Raw genomic sequence first — 22,466 nt, 5'->3', positions numbered from 1 at the left:
GAACGCCACAGCCAGCAGGCCAGGCAGCTTCTCTTCTGTGCCAGCCCACGTGGAGCGTGGTGCACCCTGGCTGAGCGCCATGGCCAGCTGGCCAGGCAGCTGCTTCTCTTCCCTCCAGCCCGGCTGCCCTGCGCTCAGCCCAGGGAGGCTGTGCCTAGCTCCAGCTGTGAAAGCCACAGTCAGCTGACTGGGGTGTTTCAGCTCTCCCAACCTCCCAGCTCCCACCATTCCTTGCAGCTACTCACCTGTGTTGTTGCTCAGTGAGTAGCTGCTCCTCAAATGAGGAAATCTAATGTAAATGTACTGTGCAGGTGCGCAGTTCAGAGAGGGCTCAAGAGCTACTCTTAGAGCCCCTGAGATCTACCGGTAGCTCACGATCTACTGGTTGGTGACCTCGGTGCTATAGGAAAGAGTTGTTTGAAGTTGGACTGTAGCTCTCTGTAACTGTCTGGAAATAGCAGCACTTACCTGCTGTGATTAGGAGTCTGCGTGGAAAGGGCTTTTCTCAGTTGCTTCAGTAGCTAGGAAGTTCTTCTATTTCCTTCTGACTGTAAGGTTGGTAGGGAAACACTTCCTGGTCCTTTCCTCTCTTACACAAAGGAGCATCCAGAAAGAGCCTGGAGCTCTTTTTTTTGGGAACCAACAACTCTTAAACAGTAAGGCTACGTCTACACTGCAGGCTTCTTGCACAAGAACTGTTTTGCGTACGAGTTCTTGTGCAAAAGATCTTCCACAAGAGTGCGTCCACACTGCCATGTGCTTTTGCGCAAGAGCATCCATGGTAAAGATACTCTCTTGCACAAGAAAAGCTCTGATGGCCATTTTAGCTATAGGGCTTTCTTGTGCAAGAAATTCATGTTGTCTGTCTACACTGCCTTCTTGTGGAAGAGCTCTTGTGCAAGAGGGCTTATTCCTCCTGGGGAGAGGAATAACTCTTCCGGAAGAAGCCCTGTTTTCTGACGCTGTACTGTAAATTTACTTGTGCAAGAACGAGCGTGCAGTGTAGACACTTTGCAAGTTTTTGCACAAGAACAGCCATTCTTGCGCAAGAAGCCTGTAGTGTAGACCTAGCCAAAGAGCCTTTAGAAGCTGACGTCTCAAGAGGCAGAAGGAGCTGCTGGAATATGCTGTCACTGTTTCTTTAAGGAAGCTTTGCTTGATGGGACAGCTGTTTTAGCTGTATAAAGCCTGAATTAGCTCAGCTGAGGGAGGACTGCAGAAATAGCAGCAGGGTGGGTTTTACAGAGCAATGCCAGAGTTACGCTAAAATTCTTGTGAGATGCTTTGTTTTTCCTTCTCCAAGAATAAAGCTCTTGCTTTCAGTCATCAGTGTAACCAGACCCCCTGCTGCACTCAATCTAGCTCTGCTCACAGGGAATGGAAGGGAACCACGAAATAATTGCAGCAGAAACTCCTGACAGTTTTGGCTGTGTTGTCTTCGTAATCTGATGGCCCAATGTGCTGCAGGCAGATGTAGCACAGTGGTGAATTTGTGGCAGTCCGTGATTCCTTTTTCTCTGGTTGCCTAAGGGGAAGAAGAACAAGCAGCACCTTGTTCTCTTCCATCTTGGGCTGCAAACAGAAATAGAAGTGTGTCCAACCCTCTGGTTTTTTCTGTTGTCTCCTGAAACATCTTGTTCTCCCTGCAATCAGTGCTATATCTGAATTGCTTACAGCTGGCTAAGCAGCAAGAGCTCTGATTAGGTGTGAAGAAAGCCACGTCCAAGATACCAAAGAGAAGCAGGAGGCTTTAAAGCCCCAAGTTAAGTATCAGGGCAGCATCTAGTTTCTATAACCTTTGGAACCGTGTGTGAGGTAAAACTTCTCAGGAAGTTTTAAAGAAGGGTTCCGTGATTCAGAATGGCACTTGTAGTTAGCCAGGCTAGGATAAAATTACCAGGTTGGTAGTTAATCCTCATGCTTCAAGGCATAAAACGACTGCAAGATGAGTCAGGAAGAATGTTCCTTTGGGAATGGCATTGTGCTGGCCTCCGTTAGAGACAGAATATCAGAATAGGTGATGGAGGCTATGTCTACGCTACACTTCTTTTTCGAAAAAAGGTACTCAAATTGCACTCTGCAATTTGCGTACCTTTTTCCAATTCTTTTTTTGGAAGAGGCTTTTCCAAAATTTGGTCCATCTACACTGGGCCAAATATTGGAAAAACCTCTTTCAGAAGAGCCCTTTTTCCTCATTGTCACATTACTGAATTGGAGGGAAGCAGCCAGATCGCTGCTGCACCCCTAGGTGGGGGTGTTGGCCCCAGAAATCAGTATGAAAGGGAGCCATGTGGGGTATTGAATGGGAGCTTGTTGTTTTCTGATCCTGTGTATACTGTTTATGTGAGTATATAATGTCTGTGTGTGTAGATCTGTAATCTGTGTGGAAACTGAAGATTTCCCTGCATGTGGTTAAGCATTGGGCAGGGCCGAGCCTGTGGAGCCTGTGGACATGCTAATTACCTGTGGAACAATGGTTCTCAATGGGCCAAAGACACACCCAAAGAATGGGGGCTGTCCTGAGAGCAGCCAGCAGAGAACACAGAGAGGCTGAGGACCAGGTGACGGGCTGCATACCAGAAGAGGCCAGGAAGGCGGTATAAAGAGGCCATGTGGTCGATGCCATTTTGTTCTCAGCTCAGCACTTCATCCCAGAGGCAGCACTGCAGGGATTGAAGAGCCCGGAAGACCTGTGAACCCATCCTGACCTTAGGATGTGCAATAAGAACTTTTAAACCAGCAGCTGTAACACCTCTGCTAGAGCCTGCATCGAGAACTGGGAGATTCGGTGCATGTAACGTACTGTACTTTAATAACCTTACTCTCATGCTTTTCTTTCCTGTAATAATAAACCTTTAGATATAGATTCTAAAGGATTGGCCCAGCGTGATTTGTGGGTAAGGTCCAGAGGGTAAATTGACCAGGGATCTGTGGCTGGTTTCTTGGAACCGGACAGAACTTGTTCGGGGTAGGTGGGATTGGGTGCTAGGACCCCCCACCTGTGTATGAGGCCCGGGGCCATCTGGGGCACGGATATTGCTGGGGTGTTGGAGGGGTTTTGCTCGTGAGGCTTCAGGCAGGCAGCTGAAGCGCTCTGTGAGACTGGTTTGTGGCCTGTTTGGAGAGGTCGCCAGTCAGGGGGGCTGTAAGGAGCCCCGGATTTGAGCAATTCGCCCTGAGCGGACGCCCTCAGCTGTGCCCAGACACGGCCCGGTCCGTCACACTCATGCAACAAGATTTTCAGGGCTTCTGACAGAGCACATCTGCTCTTCTGAAAAAAAAATTTCAGAAGAGCAGATGCATTCCCTGGACACGGTAGAGGTTTTCCAGGATACCAGTAGTGTAGCCATAGCTGTAGTGATATAGTCAGGATAGAAATTTCTATAGGCTACATCTACACTGCAGGCTTTTTGTACAAGAACATCTGTTCTTGTGCAAAAACTTGCAGAGCGTCTACACTGCACGCGCGTTCTTGCAACAGTAAATTTACAGCAAAGTGTCAGAACAGAGGGCTTTTGCGCAAGAGTTATTCCTCTCCCCACGAGGAATAAGCCCTCTTGTGCAAGAAAGCAGTGTGGAGGGGCAACAGGGGTTTCTTGTGCAAGAAACCCTTATGACTAAAATGGCCATCAGAGCTTTCTTGCGCAAGAGAGTGTTCACACTGCCATGGACACTCTTGTGCAAAAGCACATGGCAGTGTGGATGTGCTCTTGCGCAAGACCTTTTCGCAAGAACTCTTGTGCAAAACAGTTCTTGTGCAAGAAGCCTGCAGTGCAGAAGTAGCCATAGTGAAGTATACTTTAAAAGGGGGAATAAATGTTGCTCAGATCCACAAAGTTCCAGTTTTAGGTGCTAGTGAGATCCATAAAACCCCTGTTTCACTGCCACCAAATGCTGTAGGTGCCTAGACTCACTTGGGGCCTAATTTTTTGTAACAGTTCCCCTCCTGGATAAGTTTGTCTGAGCATGTGCATTGCTGCCTAAGGTTGTTGCCTCTCTCATGTCTAAAGCCCAGCACCATCATCAAACCAAGTGAAGACAGACAGTGCCTCCCCATCTTGCTTGTCTGGCCCAGTCTGGTAGGAGAGAGCACGCCTACTTCCACACTAAATGGCAGATGAGAAGGGAGATGGTCTCCTTTATAATCTTTAGCCCAGTGCTTAGGTACTGACCCAGAGATGGAAGATGCTGGGCCATTTCCCCTCCCCTTTGCCTGAGGAGGAGGATGGATTTGAATGTTGGTGGCTTACATCTCAATGGAGTGCCTGACCCACTCTTTCTGGGGCTACAAGTATTTTTATTTATACAAAGTGGCATGGCATCAACAAGAGAAATAGAGTGCCTAGTTCAAATCCCTTCTCACCAGTCAGAAAAGGGAATTGAATCTGGGTCTTCTACATCCTAGGGAAGGAACTTATCCACTGGCCCAAAGCTGTGGAGGCTTGCATACCCAGCTGTTGTGTGGGGAATTCACTGTGCACTGCTGATGGTCTAGCAAGAAATAGCTTATGAACCTGGGGACTCTAGGTTAGAGCTCTTTCCCCCGTCGGTGCCTGAGAGAGGTGGGGGCGTAGGGCATACCACTCTGGTGGTATCTTAGGTGGCTTCCTGCCTTCCATGCTGGCTTTTGTGACTGTCATCTCAGGCCTTGTCTCTCTCCGCATGCACTGTGTGGGGGAATCTAGCCACATAACCCAAGATATGTGGAATCACCTGTGTGTTGCAGCAGCTAAGTCCCAATTTTGATGGTCACATCTCACTGCATATTCTTCAAAGGTGTGGTGTTCTCAGACTTCATTGCACCGTGATCCCCTTCTCACAATACAAATTACATGACCACACAAACGGGGCGCAGAGCATGAGCCCACCCAAGCCCCATCACCTTGCTTGGGGCAAGGGACAAAGTCAAATCCTGAAGGCTTCAGCCCTAGCCGTGGGGCCTGGAACCTAAGGCTGAAGACCTTGAGCTTCAGCCGTGGAGCTCAGGCTTCTACTTTGGTCTCAGGCCCCAGCAAGTCTAAAGCCAGCCCTAGTGACCCTATTAAAATGCCACTTTGGGGTCCCAACCCACAATTTGAAACCTGCTGTGTTAAAGTAATGGCAGAATAGTAGCTGCATAGTAACAGGAATACATGGTTTGGTTTTCCATTGGGAAAACTTTACATATGAAATGTTGGGCACACAACTGGAAGTGACTGCCCAAAGTACAGTCTCCTATGCAATCCACAGCTAAGTTTTAGAGCACTCTCACAGTCTAATGCAGGGGCACTGACAGCCTCCGTGGGCCCCTGGCAAGGCGGGGCAGCTCCATGCCCTGGAAGGAGCAGGGCTTTGGGCAGAAGGGGCAGGGCCGAGAGCAGTCAGCCCTTAGCATCACCCAGGCCACCGCACACATTCTCTCCCCGCTCCCCGCCCTGCGTCCTCAGAGCCACATGGAACACTGGTCCGTCAACAATTCAAAGAGGCCCAGGGCTTCATCACTGTTGCTGCCACAGTAGCAGTGGCAGCCAGGAGCTCTGTGGCCCTTTAAATCTCCAGACTCTGGGGCAATTGACCCTCCCCTTTTGCTAGTCCCCTGGGCTGCATCACTAGATGGAGGGGGCCTGGGAGAAAGGGTGGAATTGTGGTGGCGGGGGGAGAAGGAGAGGCAGGGCCCTCCCCAGGTTAGGGGTTGTGCAGGTGTCATGTGACCAATGTCCCCCGTTACCTTCGCTAGTAGTCCCTATTGCAGGTATCTTTAGTCAGTTTGGCACCCTTCCATATCTTTCTCACCCAGTCAACCCACCTTCACCTCCTGCCATGCAAAAATATTCCACACTTTGGTTCCTCCCAAAATATCTCCACAGGGCCTGCTGCAAGAGTACAGACAGGGAGCAGTCAGAAATCACAGCAAAAGGGAAGAAACCAAACAGCTGTCTTTTGAGGATGTGGAAACTCTCTCTCTGATTTTGGCAACAAAGAACACAAGAGGGAGTATTTTATAATCTTAATTCTATTGTAATGTCTTCCTGACTAGAATGAGCACCACTGAGTTAAAATGATTTCTCCAGTCCAGTTCCAAGACTGAGGGCTGGAGAGATGTCAAGTGATCTCTCAGATTGGTATAATTAAATCAGCCTCCCAGAAGCTGGCTGCCGTAGTGGTTTCTAAGCCCACAGGAAACAGATTTTCTTCGCTTTGCTTTATTTTGCCTAAAGATTTCATTATCCAGGCCTTTGCGAATGAGGAGGGTGAATATTGTCAGTTGCATTTTTCCCACTCATCCAGTCTTCAGATTCAGATGTCTTAAAGAATTTGATGTGGCCCTAGGGAAAGTGGCCGTTGCTAGTGTTGTCATAAACCAAATCAGCAGATGGGAACAATATTTGGAAACATGAATAAAGAGGCTTGAGTGTTGCAGGACTAAAAATATCCTGAGCTTTATGGGGAAAGCCTAAGAATACTGGGCCAAATTCTGACCTCAAGTGTAAAGTCTAGTGACTTCAGGGGGCTTTACAGCTGTGTGAATGAGACCAGAAACAAACTCTCACTCTGATATATAAATGAGTTTATAAATCTGATCTATAACTGGCTCAGTATTTTTCATCCCATTAAAATAGATTTTAAGAAGTTCAATCTGCAGAGCATCAGACTGAGACCGTTACACTCCCTGCAGATGGAAATGGAACTGCTATAGATGCATACACGGATACTAACACTGCAATAAACAAGGCAGGTGCTGTCACAGGGGCAGTAGCATTTTAGTCATATTGAAAGCCTGCTAATGACTCAATTGACTTCAAGGAGCATTTCATCCCTTTTTTCTTTTTCCAGTAACTAAGATTGGCCACTTGATTGCTTCACTCACTGTCACCATTTACCACTGCTGCCTTCCAAAAGTCTCGGCCTCAGGCTGCAGACTCACTTTTTCTCTTTCGCTGGACAGGTCCTGAGAACAAACAAAAGAAAAGTCTGCAACTTTAAGCCATCAATAAATAATGTTCATGGAGAACATCACTTGAATTGAAGACACAGAGCCCAGAAAGTGCAAAAAAGCAATATTTGCAGTTTATTAAGAATTATATATATTACAAAGCACATTCTATGCTAAAAAGGAGTCTGCTTGGTTTCCCTTGTGGTAATGCTGATGTCAGTAATGCCTCATGGGATTTGATTTGTCCTTTAAATTAAAATAATGTTTGCATTCTCCTGAAACAAAAATCAAACCAATGTGACAGCCTCTGGTTTTCCCATCTCAGATCCTTCTCCCTTTTAACAAACTTTGTAATGGAAATATAATAATACAAATATTGTTGTTTCAAAGAAGCTTATTTTAACTATTTAAAGTCTAATAAGGTCTAAAGATCAATCTGAGACACAAAAGGGATGTAGAGACACATTTTCAAAGGTATTTAAGAGACAGATCCTGAAAGGTATTTAGATACTACTGAAACCAACAGGAGTTAGGTGCCTAAAAAACTTTGAGGATCTGGGTCCAAGTGCCTAAAGATAAGAGAGGTGCGTTTTGACCTTCTGTGTGGATACAGTTCTTTTTTTCTTCGACAAGTAGTGCATATGAGTTGGGGCCATATTTTAAAAGACATTTAGACATATAAAGGTACACTTAGGTGCCTCAGTGGGAATTTCAAAAGCACCTGGGTGCCTAACCCCCAGTCAGGCACTTATTTGCCCTCACCAAGGGTCAAAGTCCTAAAGTCCTCATCCACTCATGTAGTCTGGCTTCAGGCAAACTCCTTTGATAGTTTTCCGTTAAAAGCATTTCTGGAAAATCATGCTAGTCTAGACGTAGCCATTTCAGTGTTCTGTGTAAACCATCTCCACTAGGGGAGTTGCTAACAGCAATGGGAGTGCAGCTTCCAGTGCTACAGCTTGGTTCAAGTATCAGAGGGGTAGCCGTGTTAGTTCACAGCTTGGTTCACAATGCCACTTCTTTGCACTGCAACTTTCTGGCTCAAGAGTGTGACACGCTCCCCCCCCCCCACTCCCATAACAAGATATAGCACTGTAAAGTGCCAGTATAAACGGATTCCCAGTGCTGTTAGTTACTCCCTGGTACAGATAGTTCATACAATGCTGGGAGAGCTCTATCCCAGCGTTCCTGCCGAAGATGCACTTTCACTGTAAAGCACTGCCTCTCTTTAATTTTAGAAGTGTAGACAAAGCCCTAGGCACAGACAGGTTACATGTCTTGCCCAAGGCCAGATTTGGAGTTACAATGCAAATTCCTGACTTTCAGGTGCATACACAAAGCATGCCTCCTCCCTGATTTGACTGATAAAAGATCTGGCAAGGGGGGAAAAAATAGCCAAGCCATTTTTTCCACTGAGAAATGTTCATTACAGATTGTACTAATTTTCAATAAGCCCAGAGCCTACCCTTATGGCTTGTGTGATGAACATTTGGCAACTGAACAAGAGCAATTATTAATCAGTAGTAGTTCCCACACAAAGCACTTAAACACATGATTAGACTTAAGCATGTATTTGAGGTTAAGTGCAGGCTTAAGAGCTTTGCAGAATCAAGGGCATCATTTCCGGAGGGGTGTGTGTGCGCGGGGGGGGGGGGGGGGGGGTCAGCAGCTGTGCATTCCTGGGCGCAGCTTGTTTTACATCCGTTTTCCCAGACTATCAGGGAGTGAGGGGGAACTGCCTGCATTCCATGCATGCCTCACACCTGGCTAGTGAGCTCCCTTCACTAGCCAGATGTGAGAAGCCTGGACTGGATGCAGGCACTTCCCCCTCACTCCCTGATAGTTCTGGGAATGGGATGAAAAAGTAGACGCATTCTGGAGTGCACAATTGCTCCCCCCCCCCTCGAAATGGCGCCCTTGTGCAGAATCAGGCCTAAATAAAAATACATTGTGGGAGCAGAGTTGTAGTAGAAAAAATTCTACCCTGGAAATCCTCTCCTCTTTAAGCTAATCAGTGCATCACAGCAAGACATTAAGAGAAATCCTACTGTATGTGACTTCTGCTGGGTTTTCTTCTCATTCCACTCCGGCAGTGCCACTCTGCATCATACGTTCTAGGCCTCCTCATGCAAAAGGCCCTCCAATAATGAGCCAGTCTCTCAACAACAAGTAATTTGTGACACTTGCAATTAGGCCAGGATTGAGCACCTTGTTTCTCATGTTCACCCTGAGCTAAGTAATGATGACACCACACTGAGCTCTCTTTAGTTATGACGGGACTTGAATTGTAGCTTTTATGGAGAGTGATTGAAATGGCAATCATCTTCTTTCATGGGAGCCAAAGCTAAATGAGGAAGACAGCTTTTCCCAACAGCTCTGCACCATTTGCAGCACAGGAGTTGACATGGCCATTACAATGCAGTGGTTCTGTTGCAGGAACTGCAGCAAAGTTAACTTTATAACAACAGTCTTACGGATAGCAATGTCTTTTAGCTTTTATGCATTTTAGCCTACATGGCAAAAATAGGAAGCAGGCTTTCTTTGGTCAGAGAAAAATACCTGCAACTATATTTAAGGCTGCATTGACCCAAGAGGATGGATAAGACTAATGACTATGTAAAAATAGACAGCACCATCCGTAGGACCAAGAGTGCTTCATACTAACAGCAGCTGAATTTCCAGTATGCCTATGAGTTTAATATTTTATTTGGCTTAGATGTGGTGTGTTTTTTCTAAACACTACATCAGACATTAACTACTACCCATTGAGGGCAGGATACAGCAAGTTCTCTATTAATGCTGACACTGGAAATGGAATCACACAATATGATGAAATCACACAATGTGGGGTGGTGGAACCTTTATCAATGAAGGTGCTAACTACTTTCCGAATGGTATCCTTCCGGCCTTATCCATCAGAGACCAGAAACTTCAGGATCTCTACCAAGCATTCATAAACCTCAACTACCCACCCGGAGAAATAAAAAAGCAAATTGAACGAGCCAGACGAATACCTAGAAAACATCTACTTCAAGACAGACCCAAGAAAACCAATAATAGAACACCACTTGTCATCACCTACAGCCCCCAACTTAAACCTGTCCAACACATTGGTTGTGTCTACACTGGCAAGTTATTCCGGAAAATCAGCCGCTTTTTCGGAAAAGCTTGCTAGCTGTCTACACTGGCTGCTTGAATTTCCGCAAAAGCACTGACTATCTAATGTAAAAAATTATGCTGCTCCCGTTTGGGCAAAAGTCTTTTTCCGGAAAACTGTTCCGGAAAAGGGCCAGTGTAGACAGCACAGTAGTGTTTTCCGCAAAAAAAGCCCTGATCGCGAAATTGACGATTGGGACTTTTTTGCGGAAAAGCGCGTCTAGATTGGCCACGGACGCTTTTCCGGAAAAGCGTCCTGCCAATATAGACGTGCTTTTCCGAAAATGCTTTTAACGGAAAACTTTTCCATTAAAAGTATTTCCGGAAAATCATGCCAGTGTAGACGTAGCCATTATGTACACTGGACAAACGTCTCAGACCCTTCGCCAAAGGATCAATGCCTACAAAACAGATATTAGACAGGATCACAAAGAAAAAACAATTTCTTGCCTTGATTACCTGCATCCTGCTTCAAAGGCCTTTTAAGACTACACTTGAAAGAGAATCTTCTGAACTGTCATTCATGCTTAAATTCTGCACTTTACACCTAAGTTTGAATAAAGACTCTAATTATCTTACCCGTTACAAAGATAGCTTCCCCAATTATCACCTCTAATATCATTAGCTCACAGACATTTACCTCCCCCCCCCGCATCCTCCTCCTGTTCTGAAATTTGATTTGTCCTTTTCATATGTGTTCATTTTTTAAATTGTATCCTTTGGTATATATGGTTGTGACAATTTTTTTCCACTATTTGATCTGAGGTAGTGGGTCTGTCCCACGAATGCTCATCACCTAATAAACCATCTTGTTAGTCTTTAAAGTGCTACATAGACCTGTTTTTTATCTATCCACTGACTTTGATCTTTATCTACTCAGGTTTAGCACCCTTTCTCCTGATACTTTATGCATAGAGGTAGGGGGATGGGCGACAGAACATCTTTCTCCCCTCCCTCCCCCCCTTCCCTTCTCCTATTCATTTCGAGTTTCCTTATCCTCTAATCATAACTCCGGTCATCTGAAGAAGTGGGCTGTGCCCACGAAAGCTCATGATACCATCTACATATTGTGTTAATCTATAAAGTGCTACCAGACCATTTGGTTGCTGTTTTTTTCTGTAACAGACTAATTCGGCTACCCCCTGAAGCTTATGATTCTTAGAAACACAGAACTGGAAAGAACCATGAGAGGTCATCAAGTCCAGTCCCGTGTACCTATGGCAGGACCAACCATCATTTAGAGCAGAGGTGGGCAATAAGCTAGACATGGCTTGCCAAGGTTAGCCCAGGCAGGCTGTCGATGGTTTGTTTTCCTTCACCTCCGCAGGTACAGCTGCCTGAAGTTCCCATTGGATGGGATCAGCAATCTGTGGCGAACAGGAGTTTCAAGAGGCCAGACCTGTGGAGGTGCAGGTAAATAAATTGCTGGTGAACTGCCAGGGATAATTCTGGAGAACTCTGTCCAGCCCGTGGGCTGGTTATTACCCACTGCTGATCTAGAATATCCCTGAGAGGTATTTGTCTAGCCTGCTCTTAAAAATCTTCACTGATAGACATTCTGCAGCGTCTCAAGATAATTTATTCCAGTGTTTAACAACCCTAACAGGAAGTTTTTTCTACATCCAGCCTAAACCTTCCTTGAGCCCATTACTTCTTGTCCTATGATCAGAGATTAAGGAGAGTATTTTTTTCTCCTTCCTCTCTGTAACAACCTTTTATGTCTTTGAAAGCTGTTATCATATCTCCTCTTAGTTTCGCTTTTCCAGACTAAACAAACCCAGTCTTCCCTCAAAGGTCACATTTTTTAGACCTTTAATCATTTTGGTTGCTCTTCTCTGGACTTTTCCCAATTTGGCCACATATTTCCTGTAATGTGCCCAGTGTTGGATACACTGCACCTGTTGAGGCATAATCAGCATGGAGTAGAGTAAAAGAATTACTTTTCGTGTCTTGCTTACAATACTCCTGCCGATACATTCCAGAATGATGTTTGTTTTTTCTTTCAGCTATGTCTCACTGTTGACTCATTTCCCATTTTGTATATGTGTAAGTGATTGTTCCTTCCTAAGGAGTAATTTGCATTTGTCCGTACTGAATTTCATCCTATTTACCAGTTTGTCCTGATTATTTTGAATTATAATCCAAGCTTCCAAAGCACTTGCAAACCCTCCCAGCTTGGTATCATCTGCAAAATTTATAAGCATACTCTCTATGCCATTATGTAAATCACTAATGAAGATATTGAACAGAACTGATCCCTGTGGAACCCTATTTATTAGTCCCTTCTTGCATGACTCTGAAGCATTGATCACTACTACTCTCAGAGAATGGTTATTGAACCAGTTATGCATCCATCTTAGAGTAGCTCCATTAGATTGTATTTTCCTAGTTCGTTAATGAGAAGGTCATGTGAGACTATATCAAATATGTTACTAAAGTCTTGATATGCCTCATCTACCACTTTCCCCTTATCCACAAGGCTTACCAAAATGGAGTCCAGAGCTTTGGGTTTTATTTCCCACTGTGTCACTGAGGGACCTTGGCTAGGTCATTTAGTCATTCAATGCCACAGTTTCCTGACCTGTTGAATAATAATCATTTATCTCAGAGGGAGGTTGTGGGGATTAATTAATGTCAATAAAGTACTTTGATTTGTCCATCTCTGCAGCCCACTGCCAGAGGCATTTGTTTAAAACACAGGGAGTTTGGGGAGTAAAGCTATGGGAATTAACAGCTATTTCCTCCCAGTGTAGTTATATCAGTGCCTTGATACCTATAGGATTTCTCTTCTGCTGCTACTGTTACCCACTTCGGTGCACCATCATTTTAATAAGCCATGCTAAAAAGGAACTTTTTCTTCTGTTTGGATAGCAACCAGTCACCCTTATTCAGCTTCTGATTCATTACAGAAGCTGTTACCTACTCCCATGATAAAGCCTTACTTGGTATTTCTGTGAGCACTGCAGCACATGTCAAATCAAAACTTAAGTCAAGCTAATCTGAATAATACATCTGCACTTACACAGTACGGCCAAAGAACAAAATGGGCACAATGTAATTCTTGTGCTGAAGGACTAACATGGCACTGTGTAGCTTACAGAAGGCTGCTGGAACAATCATAGGAAATATCTCAAGATTTAAATTGATCAAATGCATAAAACAGAAATCATGGTCCATTCTGCTTCATATTTTTACCAGGTGTCCTAGATAGAATACGACTGCAAAAGAGATTAAAAAAATCATTCCAAACATACATTGCAAGTGCCTCTGTCTGTCTGGATTATTGAGTTTTGTATAGCAGGTTTCTGGATCATGGTCTTTATTTTTATGCAAATTGTGATAAAAAAATTTTTTGGAAGTAAAAATTTGTTTCGCTCAATGATTAAACAAATGTTTCCCCTGAAATCTATCTAAATGATATATTCTGCAAAAATCTGTGCTGCTGAGGAAAAAAACCCTCCCAGTGGGAGTTGTTAAAAAACCTAACAAAAACAGCACTGTGCAACTTCTCAGATTTGTGAAAACCCTATTTACTAGGTGGATTGTGTTGTTTAGAGATTCAGGGCCATATTTGCTTTCCTTATTCACATGCCTGGTTCCACTGATGCTGCTATTTTTTTACCTAAATAACCCATCTGTTTTCCAAACCTTGATATTCAATTTCAAGCTACTCTAGAAACTGACACATTACACTGAAACTTAGGAAGTCACTACATTCCATCTACATCAGGGGTGGGTAAAAATATTTGACAGGGGGCCACTCCATAAATTTGGAAAGTGGACGAGGGCTGCACTTTTTGATATATATTAATGGAGGAGGTGTGGGATCTGGGATGGAGGCTAGGTTCAGAAGGGAGCTTGGGGTAAGGGAGAGAGTTTGGGTGAAGGAGGCAGTTGTGACCTGGGGCACTGGACTGGGGTTCAGGAGTTTGAATTGTGACCTAGGGCAGGGAATTGGGGTACAGGATGTGCAGGAGTTTGGGCTGTGAGCTAGGGCAGGAGGACTGTGATCAGGGGCAGGAGATTGGGGTGCCAGATCTGGGAGAGGGTATGGAGGTGCAGGAGGGGGGCAGAAGATTTGCGTATGTGGAATAGGCGGGCAGAGGGTTGGGGAAGGAAGGGGTTGGAGTGCCAGAGGCAGGCTCGGGCCAGGAAACTTACTAGCCAGTAGCCTGCTCCTGAATCAGTCTCCCTGCCTGACCCCACCCAGGGTGTAGTCATGTGCTCTGTGAATACCTACAAGCCCCTTATGCTTCATGGCTGCCTGTATTGAAACTGGCAGCTCCCATTGGCCAGTTTCTGGCCAGATGCCAACCAATGGAATTGTGCTGGGGTAGGGAGCAGCTCCTAAAGCTTTCCCCCCCTCCGGGCTCAGTTTTTAAAGTGAAACTGCCCTGCAGCCTGTTTCTGAGCGATGTGCGGGTGGGGCGAGGCAAGCAGGGAGCCTGCCTGGGGCTCCCCACACCGTCCATTGGCCAGATCCTGTGGTTTGGCATGCCAGATCTGGCCCATGGGCTGTATTTTGCCCAGGGCTGATCTACACTATTGAACTCCAGAGCCCAATTCACCATTACTGCAAACAGAGTTATACCACTGACTTCAATGGAACTGGATTGGCTTATATCGGTAAAGAGTTTGACCTAGTTCTTCAGTAACAATTAATGATCAAATGGGAAAAAGAAAGCAGAAGGGTTTTGGTTGTTTGTTCTTAAACTGAAACTAAACAAACTGAGTTGTATAAACTAAATATATGTTAGGGCAAGAGGTAACATGTTTGAGAAGGCTCTGGTCACATGTGTAATACATTATGACATCCTTCATCCCTAACAGTAAACTCTTATACCACTTGTACTCCAGCAGTATGGTTGTAGTAGATCTCAAGCCTACACAGAAAATAAGATTTTTTCCCCAAATCTTCTCTAGAGTGCCAAGGTAAACAGCAAATCAGTTTCACACTGGCCAGGAGTCATTAGGAGTGAGGAACAAGAGAACAGTGGAGGAGGAAGTCAACGGACTGCTCACTGCTTAAGGACCTCACTGAATCTAGGGTCTGAATGCGGCATGTTTAGGAGGCATTCTTATCTTTCACCAATGTGAGCACACAGCTCTTCAGAAGGGTCTAATCACTATTCTCATGAGCCTCCCCATATTGGACAGTTTCATTGTTCCCAAGGGTTGCAGCTCCCTTATAATTTTTAGCCTAAGTGTTAGCACTCTCAGCAGGGATGAGGAAGACCCAGGTTCAATTTCCTCCTTGGTCTGAGGGGGAGGAACAATTTGAACACAAAAACCCACTCCTCAGTGGAGTGCTCTAACCACTGAACTATGGGATATTCTAAGGTGGGGCTCCCCCAGTCTCTCCTATTGAAACTGTTCTACTCTGTTTATTGGAGCAGGGGGACTGCCACTCACCTCCCAGTGGGTACTGTATCCACCAGGCAACTTTCACTTTCTTTCTCTCTTTGGCCCAATAATTAAGTATTTAGGCACCCAAGTACCCTTGTGGATGTGAGCCAACGATATGTAGTAGGTGGTGGCAGGATGAATCTCTAAGATGCACAGACCCTCATCTAATTTCTTACTCACTGTACATCTGCTGCAGTCCTTTCATTAAGCAGGGCTGTAATTCACTCACATTACAGAGCACGCAAAGAGGACAGATAGGGGTTATAGGGAACTATAATATATCAAGTGCCCCGAGGCTACAAGTGGGAAGCCTGAAGATGAGAGCTTTATGGGAGTTCCTGGGGCAGTCCTCTGGCCATGCTACAGGTGGAGAGACTGAGCTAGAGAGGTAAAGAGACTTTCTGGAAGCCCTTGGGGAAGCCAGTGTCAAAGCAGGGATTCCTGATTCTCTAACCTGTGCTCAGACAGCCTCACTCATGAAGCATAAACGTCATTCATGATACACTTTCTTCCCCATACAAAGGCTCAGAAATATGGACTATGCTCAGTTGTTATGCAGTCTTTCATGCAGCATCTTTCAGAAAACACAAAATTAAACACTGAACTACACCACTCCAATCCTTCATCTTGAAAGACCATTTCCACCTCATGTCATGTATTAATCTTAGCTGCAATGAATTATTGAAACTGAAGTCCTCAGTAACTCCAACAGTAAACAAACCAGAATGTCTTTTAGACTCATATTTCTACTTTCCACTGTAATGCATTCTTCATATTAATTACTGGGTCCACATTTTCAAAGACCAGTGTACTATCTCAGCAGATTATTTGTCCTCCTAAGAAGAGGCAGATCAGCAAAACATGTTGCTACACATGACAATAAGTGTGTTCCCAAAGGTCAGAATGAGGAAAGATCACATTTTTATCTTGGAGACTCAAAGACACAGCAAAATAGGGAGAAAATATCAGCTGCTGCTTCTGCTGCAGTTGTGTGACTGAAGACGCGCTTCCTGCATTCCTCATCATCACAAAGTCAGAGTGGAGAGGATCCTTCTGTGAAGAAAAAGAAGATTTCCTGTCAGGAAGGGAACAATAGTGAAATGGCAGATGATCTACAGGTGGAAAATGTATGGCTCGTGATGATGAGTACGTCTCCCCAAGTGGAATGTAAAGGCCTACATGAATTAATCACCATCAAATACTGAACATTTTCTCTGTCATTTAGAGCAATTGTTCTCAGCCTTTTCAGACTACTATACCCCTTTCAGGAGTCTGATTTGTCTTGTGTAGCCCAAGTTTCACTTCACTTAATAATTACTTGCTTACAAAATCAGACATAACCCCCCTCTCAAAAGAGTTTCACAGCATACTATTACTGAAAATGTGTTTATTTTATCATTTTTACCATATAATTACAAATCGATTGGAATATGAATATTGTATTTACTTTTCAGCCTATAGTATATAAAACAATATAAAAAGGTCATTGTATGAAATTTTAGTTTGTACTGACTTTGCTAGTGTTTTTTATGTAGCCTGTTCTAAAACTAGGCAAATATCTAGATGAGCTGATGTGCCCCTGGTTGGAAACTACTGATTTAGAGACATTAGTATTGGTGAAAGGTGCACAACTGACAGCCCTAGACGAAAGATGAGGGACAGCATGTGTAATACCCTTGGCAGAGGGCCTGGCTGATACTCATCTGTGGACAAGACACTAGTAGGGAAACAACCAACTATTGCTACCAGTCTGACCCTGAAGGACCTAGTATCAAGCTCTGATGACCTACATGATTAGGTAATTACAAAAGACAAGCCAATTTTGTACCTATGGTATGTCTCAACAGGATTCTGGACAATGATGTTCTGGCTGAGAGACTATCATCCATTCAATCCTTGGGAACTCTATGAAGACTGCCAAAAAGGGGGGCAGTTAGTGCCATAGAGGCCCAAATGTGTGATGTGGGCACCTGTCCACAGGAGAACTGGACTAAGATTTTCCAACTCTCTGAACCCACTCCAATGAATAGTTATTAGCAGGGCTTGACAAACGGCGGTGAAACCTACTCGTCAGCCCCGCACTGCGTATGCGCAAGACCTGCATTGCACATGTGTGCGCTGCCAGTGAACAGGGTGACTGGCTGAAATCTACTCGCCATGGCGAGTAGATTCAGTGATTTGTCGAGCCCTGGTTATTAGCCAACTACAAATAATAATCCTCTCTCTCCCTTTCCCTAACTGTCTCTCATAGTATTCCCAGTCCATAAAGAGTCAAAAGAGCCCAAGGTTGGAACTTGATCACTGATCTTCCCTCCCACTGGCGATGGGCAGAAAACTGGAGCTCATTGTGGGCAGCAACACCATGAAAGACAGTTAGTAAGTAGCTCCCAGAAATTGAATGAGTGTGGTGGAGTCAACTTTTCTAAATGGTTTAAAGGTGGACAAATCCAGTCCACACCAAGCAGCAAGTACCTACAAGATACATAGATTTTAACATGAGATTTTCCCTGGTATAACGTTTCTGTGGAGCCACTGTGAAGCCTTGAATTTTCTACTCATCTTGACCTAATGGTGCAATAAGAATCCAAACATTACATACATATGAACAAGATTGATACCTGCAATTACACCTACTAGGGTGAGTTACAAGGGCCATCAATCTTCATGTCTCAGAGAGCAAATCAGTGGCCAGGAAGAAATTCCCTTTCCCCCAAACCTTTGGAATATTACTGCAGAATAAGGTAAAGAGGTGGCATCCATCATTAAGTTTGGTAATATGTATTGATATGATATTAGTAATTATGATTATTTTCCATTGTTAATTGTCACTGCTGCAAAAGGGGACTGGAGAAGTTATATAATTTTCTGAAGCCTTTGGAGCTACAGGCTGTTAAGAGAGAGGAGTAGGTGGATATTTGGTCTGATCCAGGGGGTCAGTTCTTTCCTTTGCTTAGTTCACATGCCATCGCTATTGTAGTCCACATCTTTCAACTTACACTAATGGGAACAGAGTCTCTCTGCAGCGCCCTCCCCCTACCCCTGCTCTTCAGGGGGGTTCCGATTGATCAAAACATGAGGTTTCTTTTGCATCCAAGCATGCTGAGTGCATTGCAGCATCCCAGACCCTACCTGAGCATAAGGACTGTCCTTTCATTTCACTTAAATTCACTGCTAGTGGGTTTGCTCCTGCACAGAAAGGAGCTTAGTGAGAGAGTCAAAACACATCTCAGCCAAAGGGAAGGGCGGGGGAACTAGCCCCATAAATTAAGGCAAGCAAGTGTATCCTAGGAACAAGAAAGAGCTCATGCAGACAAGGCACGCCATGCCATGCATAGAATGCAAATCCTCAGTGTTGGTCCCCCTTCGTGCCATTCCAAGCAAATCTCTATATGAACTGTTTCCAACTTGCTCGTAATCAGTGAGGCTCTGGAAAAGTAATTGCAAAATAAACTCTACTCTTTGGTGGCATATGTCCCAAAGGGAACAAAGTATCTTTTGTGAAAGGCTCCCACCGAACTATGTTACTGGAATCCACTGGTATGAAACTCAAAGCAAGATCTTATTGTTCTCCATTGCTTTTACTACCGAATGTGGGCTGAAAATCCAAATAAAGAAAATATGGCTAATCAACCACGTTGGGGCTGCCCTTTTCCAAGCACTTGAATTCACTTTACTACAACTTAAGAAAATCTATGAGCATTACCAGAGATGGAATATAAAATGGGGTGAGGCGATTAAACATGGAGGGCATATAATTCCCAGACTTTAACGTGGGAACTATAATTTGTTTGCCACGTTCAGCTTGAGACTTTTTTCAACCAACATATATTGGCTAAAGTTGGGATTTCCAAAAGGATCCATGAGGGAATAAGACCTCCAAAATCCCATTGAAATTCAGTGGGATTTGAGTGCCTAGATGGAGATCGCCAAAGGACCTTAGAATTGACTTTACCTCTTTCTGAAGAAGGCAACATGGGCCAGTTACACTGCTTAACGTAGCATTAAAAGGTGCTCAGATACATGGTGAAGGGTGCAATGTAAAACCCAAAATAAATTAGTTTGTGCTTCTATTTATTCCCAGTCAGTCAGTCCCCAGCCATCACTTGGGAGGTCACCGGAGGAGCAAGGTCCTTCCTATCTTTTCCTGCGCTGAAATGTAAGAGGCAGCAGTTGATGAGGAAATGAAAAATACCTGGTAAGGTCTCCACTGCAGCCAAACCTGTCTTGTCTCAGCAGGGCCCATTAGCTGATGATGGGTCCTTGTCATCATATCGCCTGTCTGTGCGGGAAGGTGAGGCTGGAGGGAAAGCATCAGCTCTGTTATCAAACAAAACAAAAATGGAGAAAGAGCTCAAAGAGCATGTAAACAATACACCGGGGAAAATCTTCTCTGCCAGCCCTGCCGCCTGAGAGACAGATGGTCTGCAAAAAAGCCTCCCTCTGGAGACAAGGCCGGACTTTGTAACAGGTATACAAAGTTATACAACAGCAAGATGTACCCATAGGACTGAAATAAAACACTAAAGGATAATGTAATGTCAGTGCAATATCAGATTCAAAGCTCCTGGTCTCACATGCTCTTGGGAATATGGGTTAATCAGGTGGTGGCACCATATTACCAAATGGCACAGAACCACCACTTAAAAATAAAAAATTGTGGGAGAAAACTATATACAACGGGGAAAGACAAATGAGGACTCAATTTCTGTTCAATTAAAGGAGAGGCGGTGCACCCCCTGCAAAAAATCACATAGTTTTCTTGTCTATGTGGGTATTTTGTTTTAGATAGACCTGCATCCTCTTTTATTAGAGAGTCGGTGGAATTTATTATATGCTTTCCACCATTCTTCTTAAATACATACTTCATAAGCCACCTCTCCCTGTTGAGTAAGTAGCTGTTTCCTCCCCAACTCTCACACCCTCCTCTCAGGGCAGGGATATTGAAAAGCAATGCTCTCTGAAGCAGTTTCCTTCCATGAGAGTCTTTAATAAAAATGCAGCGGATTGAAAATCATTAAGATAGAGGGCTTGGGCAACAGGAAATTTAGAGATAAATATAGACCAATCCAATCTCTGAAGGAAAGTGGAGCTGAGTAACATTATTTTCCCCAGTGTTGCAAATCACTCGGCAAACGAGTTAAGTTCACACCTCACTTTGTCTTCAGCCTCACTGGGAGGGGAATAAAATTCTCTAGGCTTTGTCTACACTAAAAAGCTGTGCAAGCTAAACCCTGTTTTGTTTGGCAGCACTTTTGCAGACAAAATTCCACCCCTATGAGCGGAGGTCACGTTGTTGACAGGAGAGCTTCCTGCCCATTTACACTGCCCCGTGCCAAAGCAAAACGTTCATCTTGGGGCAGAGAGGAGGAGGGGAGAGAACAACATAAGTCACTCCATTCGCATTGTAGACAAAGCCCCTAATAGCACTGCCCCTCCCCTTCCCAAATCAGCTTCAATTAGAAGGCCCCCAATTAAAGCCAGAGAGCTGGCAGCTGCCCTGCAGTGATTAATAAGTTCATACATCTCTAGATGTTCTGGCTTGCCTGTGCACAGTGTGACATTTGAGAATTTCACAACTTCAGCACCCCCTTTACTTTCACAGATGCTCAGCCCTGCTTTCCCGCCATTTCTCACTAATGCCATTAAAATAAAAGCTCTGTCCTACTGGCTAGGGTCTCTATGCAGTAATAATCACCTCAGAGGTAAATGTCCTTAGGAACTGAACTTTGAATGATGCACCATAAATGACTATTACTCGTATAAACTAATATAAAAAACAACACAATAATGAGATTAGATGGAACGGCCTGCTGACACAAATAGGCAGGAAGAGCAGCGTCAACACAGTGGGGGTGAGGGAAATCTTATTTCACAATGAAATTGGCAGTACACAAACCAGAAACTAGCATGCACACAGCAACCAAGGATTCCGGCTAAATCTATTAATCTCTGAACGGCTGCACTAATCTGTCTTCCACACAAGACATCTGCTCATCTGGCAATGTGTTGAACTCTGCATCCAGCTGTGAGCAGCTTTCATGACCAAGTACATCTCTCTCTTAGGAAACTCTGGGCTGGGCTCTACTAGAAACGTACATTGGCATAGCTTCCTCTCTCAGGCATGTGAAAAATCCAGACACAGCTACACCAACATAATCCCCAGGATAGCTAGCATCAGGTTGCCAGAAGAATTCTTCCATTGACCTAACTACCACCTCTTGGGAAGGTGGAATACCTACTATACCAAAGGGAGAAGTCCTCCTGCTGGCATAAATAGGGTCTGCAGTGAAGACACTATTTTTAATTGTAGACATGCCCTCAGGAAAAGGAAAATTGGAACTAGTAAGACATGGCAGGCAGCAGCAGGGGACATAGCTCCAGTTAATCACAGAGGACAGCGCTCGCTTACACCCTTCTTCTTCTGTTACATGAGTACTGACTTCAAGCGGAGGCAATTAGCAAGCTTAAACCAATTCCTAATCCATCCTGATGAATGTATTTGTTTGTTTTGGTCCCTTCTGTTTTGTGCTACTGACCGGTGCTAGACAGAAAGCCCATCAGATTGAAGCTTTATTTATCCACAGAGTAGGCTGAAGCAACGGTAAGAGCAATGTAAACTTCCCCCACAACGCCCAGGCCAGCAGGGAACGTTGCTAGGGAATGAGTGGCATGAATGTCAGTGTTCATGGTCTAGTCAGCCCTGGGTCTCTGCTGAGATGGGCAGGAAGGGTCAACTAGTGCCATCTGTGGTAGTGGCTTGTCTTGTAGATACTTGTCTGTGGAGACTGAGACTGCAAAAAATCATTTCACGCAGGCTCAGTGAAACAGCCATCCACTGAACGCAGCTTTCATGTATTAGCAACTCAAATGAGAAAGGATCTATGTCCCCCTGCAACACTGAAATCCTTCCAGGGGAACTAGTGAGACTCCTCCAGCACACTAATCTTTCCTGGAACATCCCCCAGAGCACCTTCAATCAGGTGTCCTCAAAAAG

General features: G+C 44.6%; 1 protein-coding gene across 5 annotated transcripts in view; it reads right to left on the bottom strand.

The window, feature by feature from the left end:
• Positions 1–7,025: 7,025 nt before the first annotated feature.
• Positions 7,026–22,466, bottom strand: part of TRIM44 (TRIM family member 44) — a 105,853-nt gene continuing 90,412 nt past the window's right edge. For 2 of the 5 annotated variants that reach the window (XM_075927487.2, XM_075927490.2), the window contains 2 exons: positions 19,665–19,789; positions 7,026–16,525 (listed from right to left, as the gene is read on the bottom strand). In XM_075927487.2, coding sequence (XP_075783602.2) covers positions 19,702–19,789 — 88 coding nt within the window. In that variant the 3' untranslated portion in view covers positions 7,026–16,525; positions 19,665–19,701. Of the gene's footprint in view, positions 16,526–19,664; positions 19,790–22,466 lie in introns of those variants that run through there. The other 3 variants (XM_089778545.1, XM_075927491.2, XM_075927492.2) reach the window with 3 other exon arrangements.

The sequence above is a fragment of the Pelodiscus sinensis genome, chromosome 5 (genome assembly GCF_052426305.1).
Source record: "Pelodiscus sinensis isolate ZL-2025 chromosome 5, ASM5242630v1, whole genome shotgun sequence".
Lineage (NCBI taxonomy): Eukaryota > Metazoa > Chordata > Testudines > Trionychidae > Pelodiscus > Pelodiscus sinensis.
This window is presented reverse-complemented; position numbering and strand designations above follow the sequence as displayed.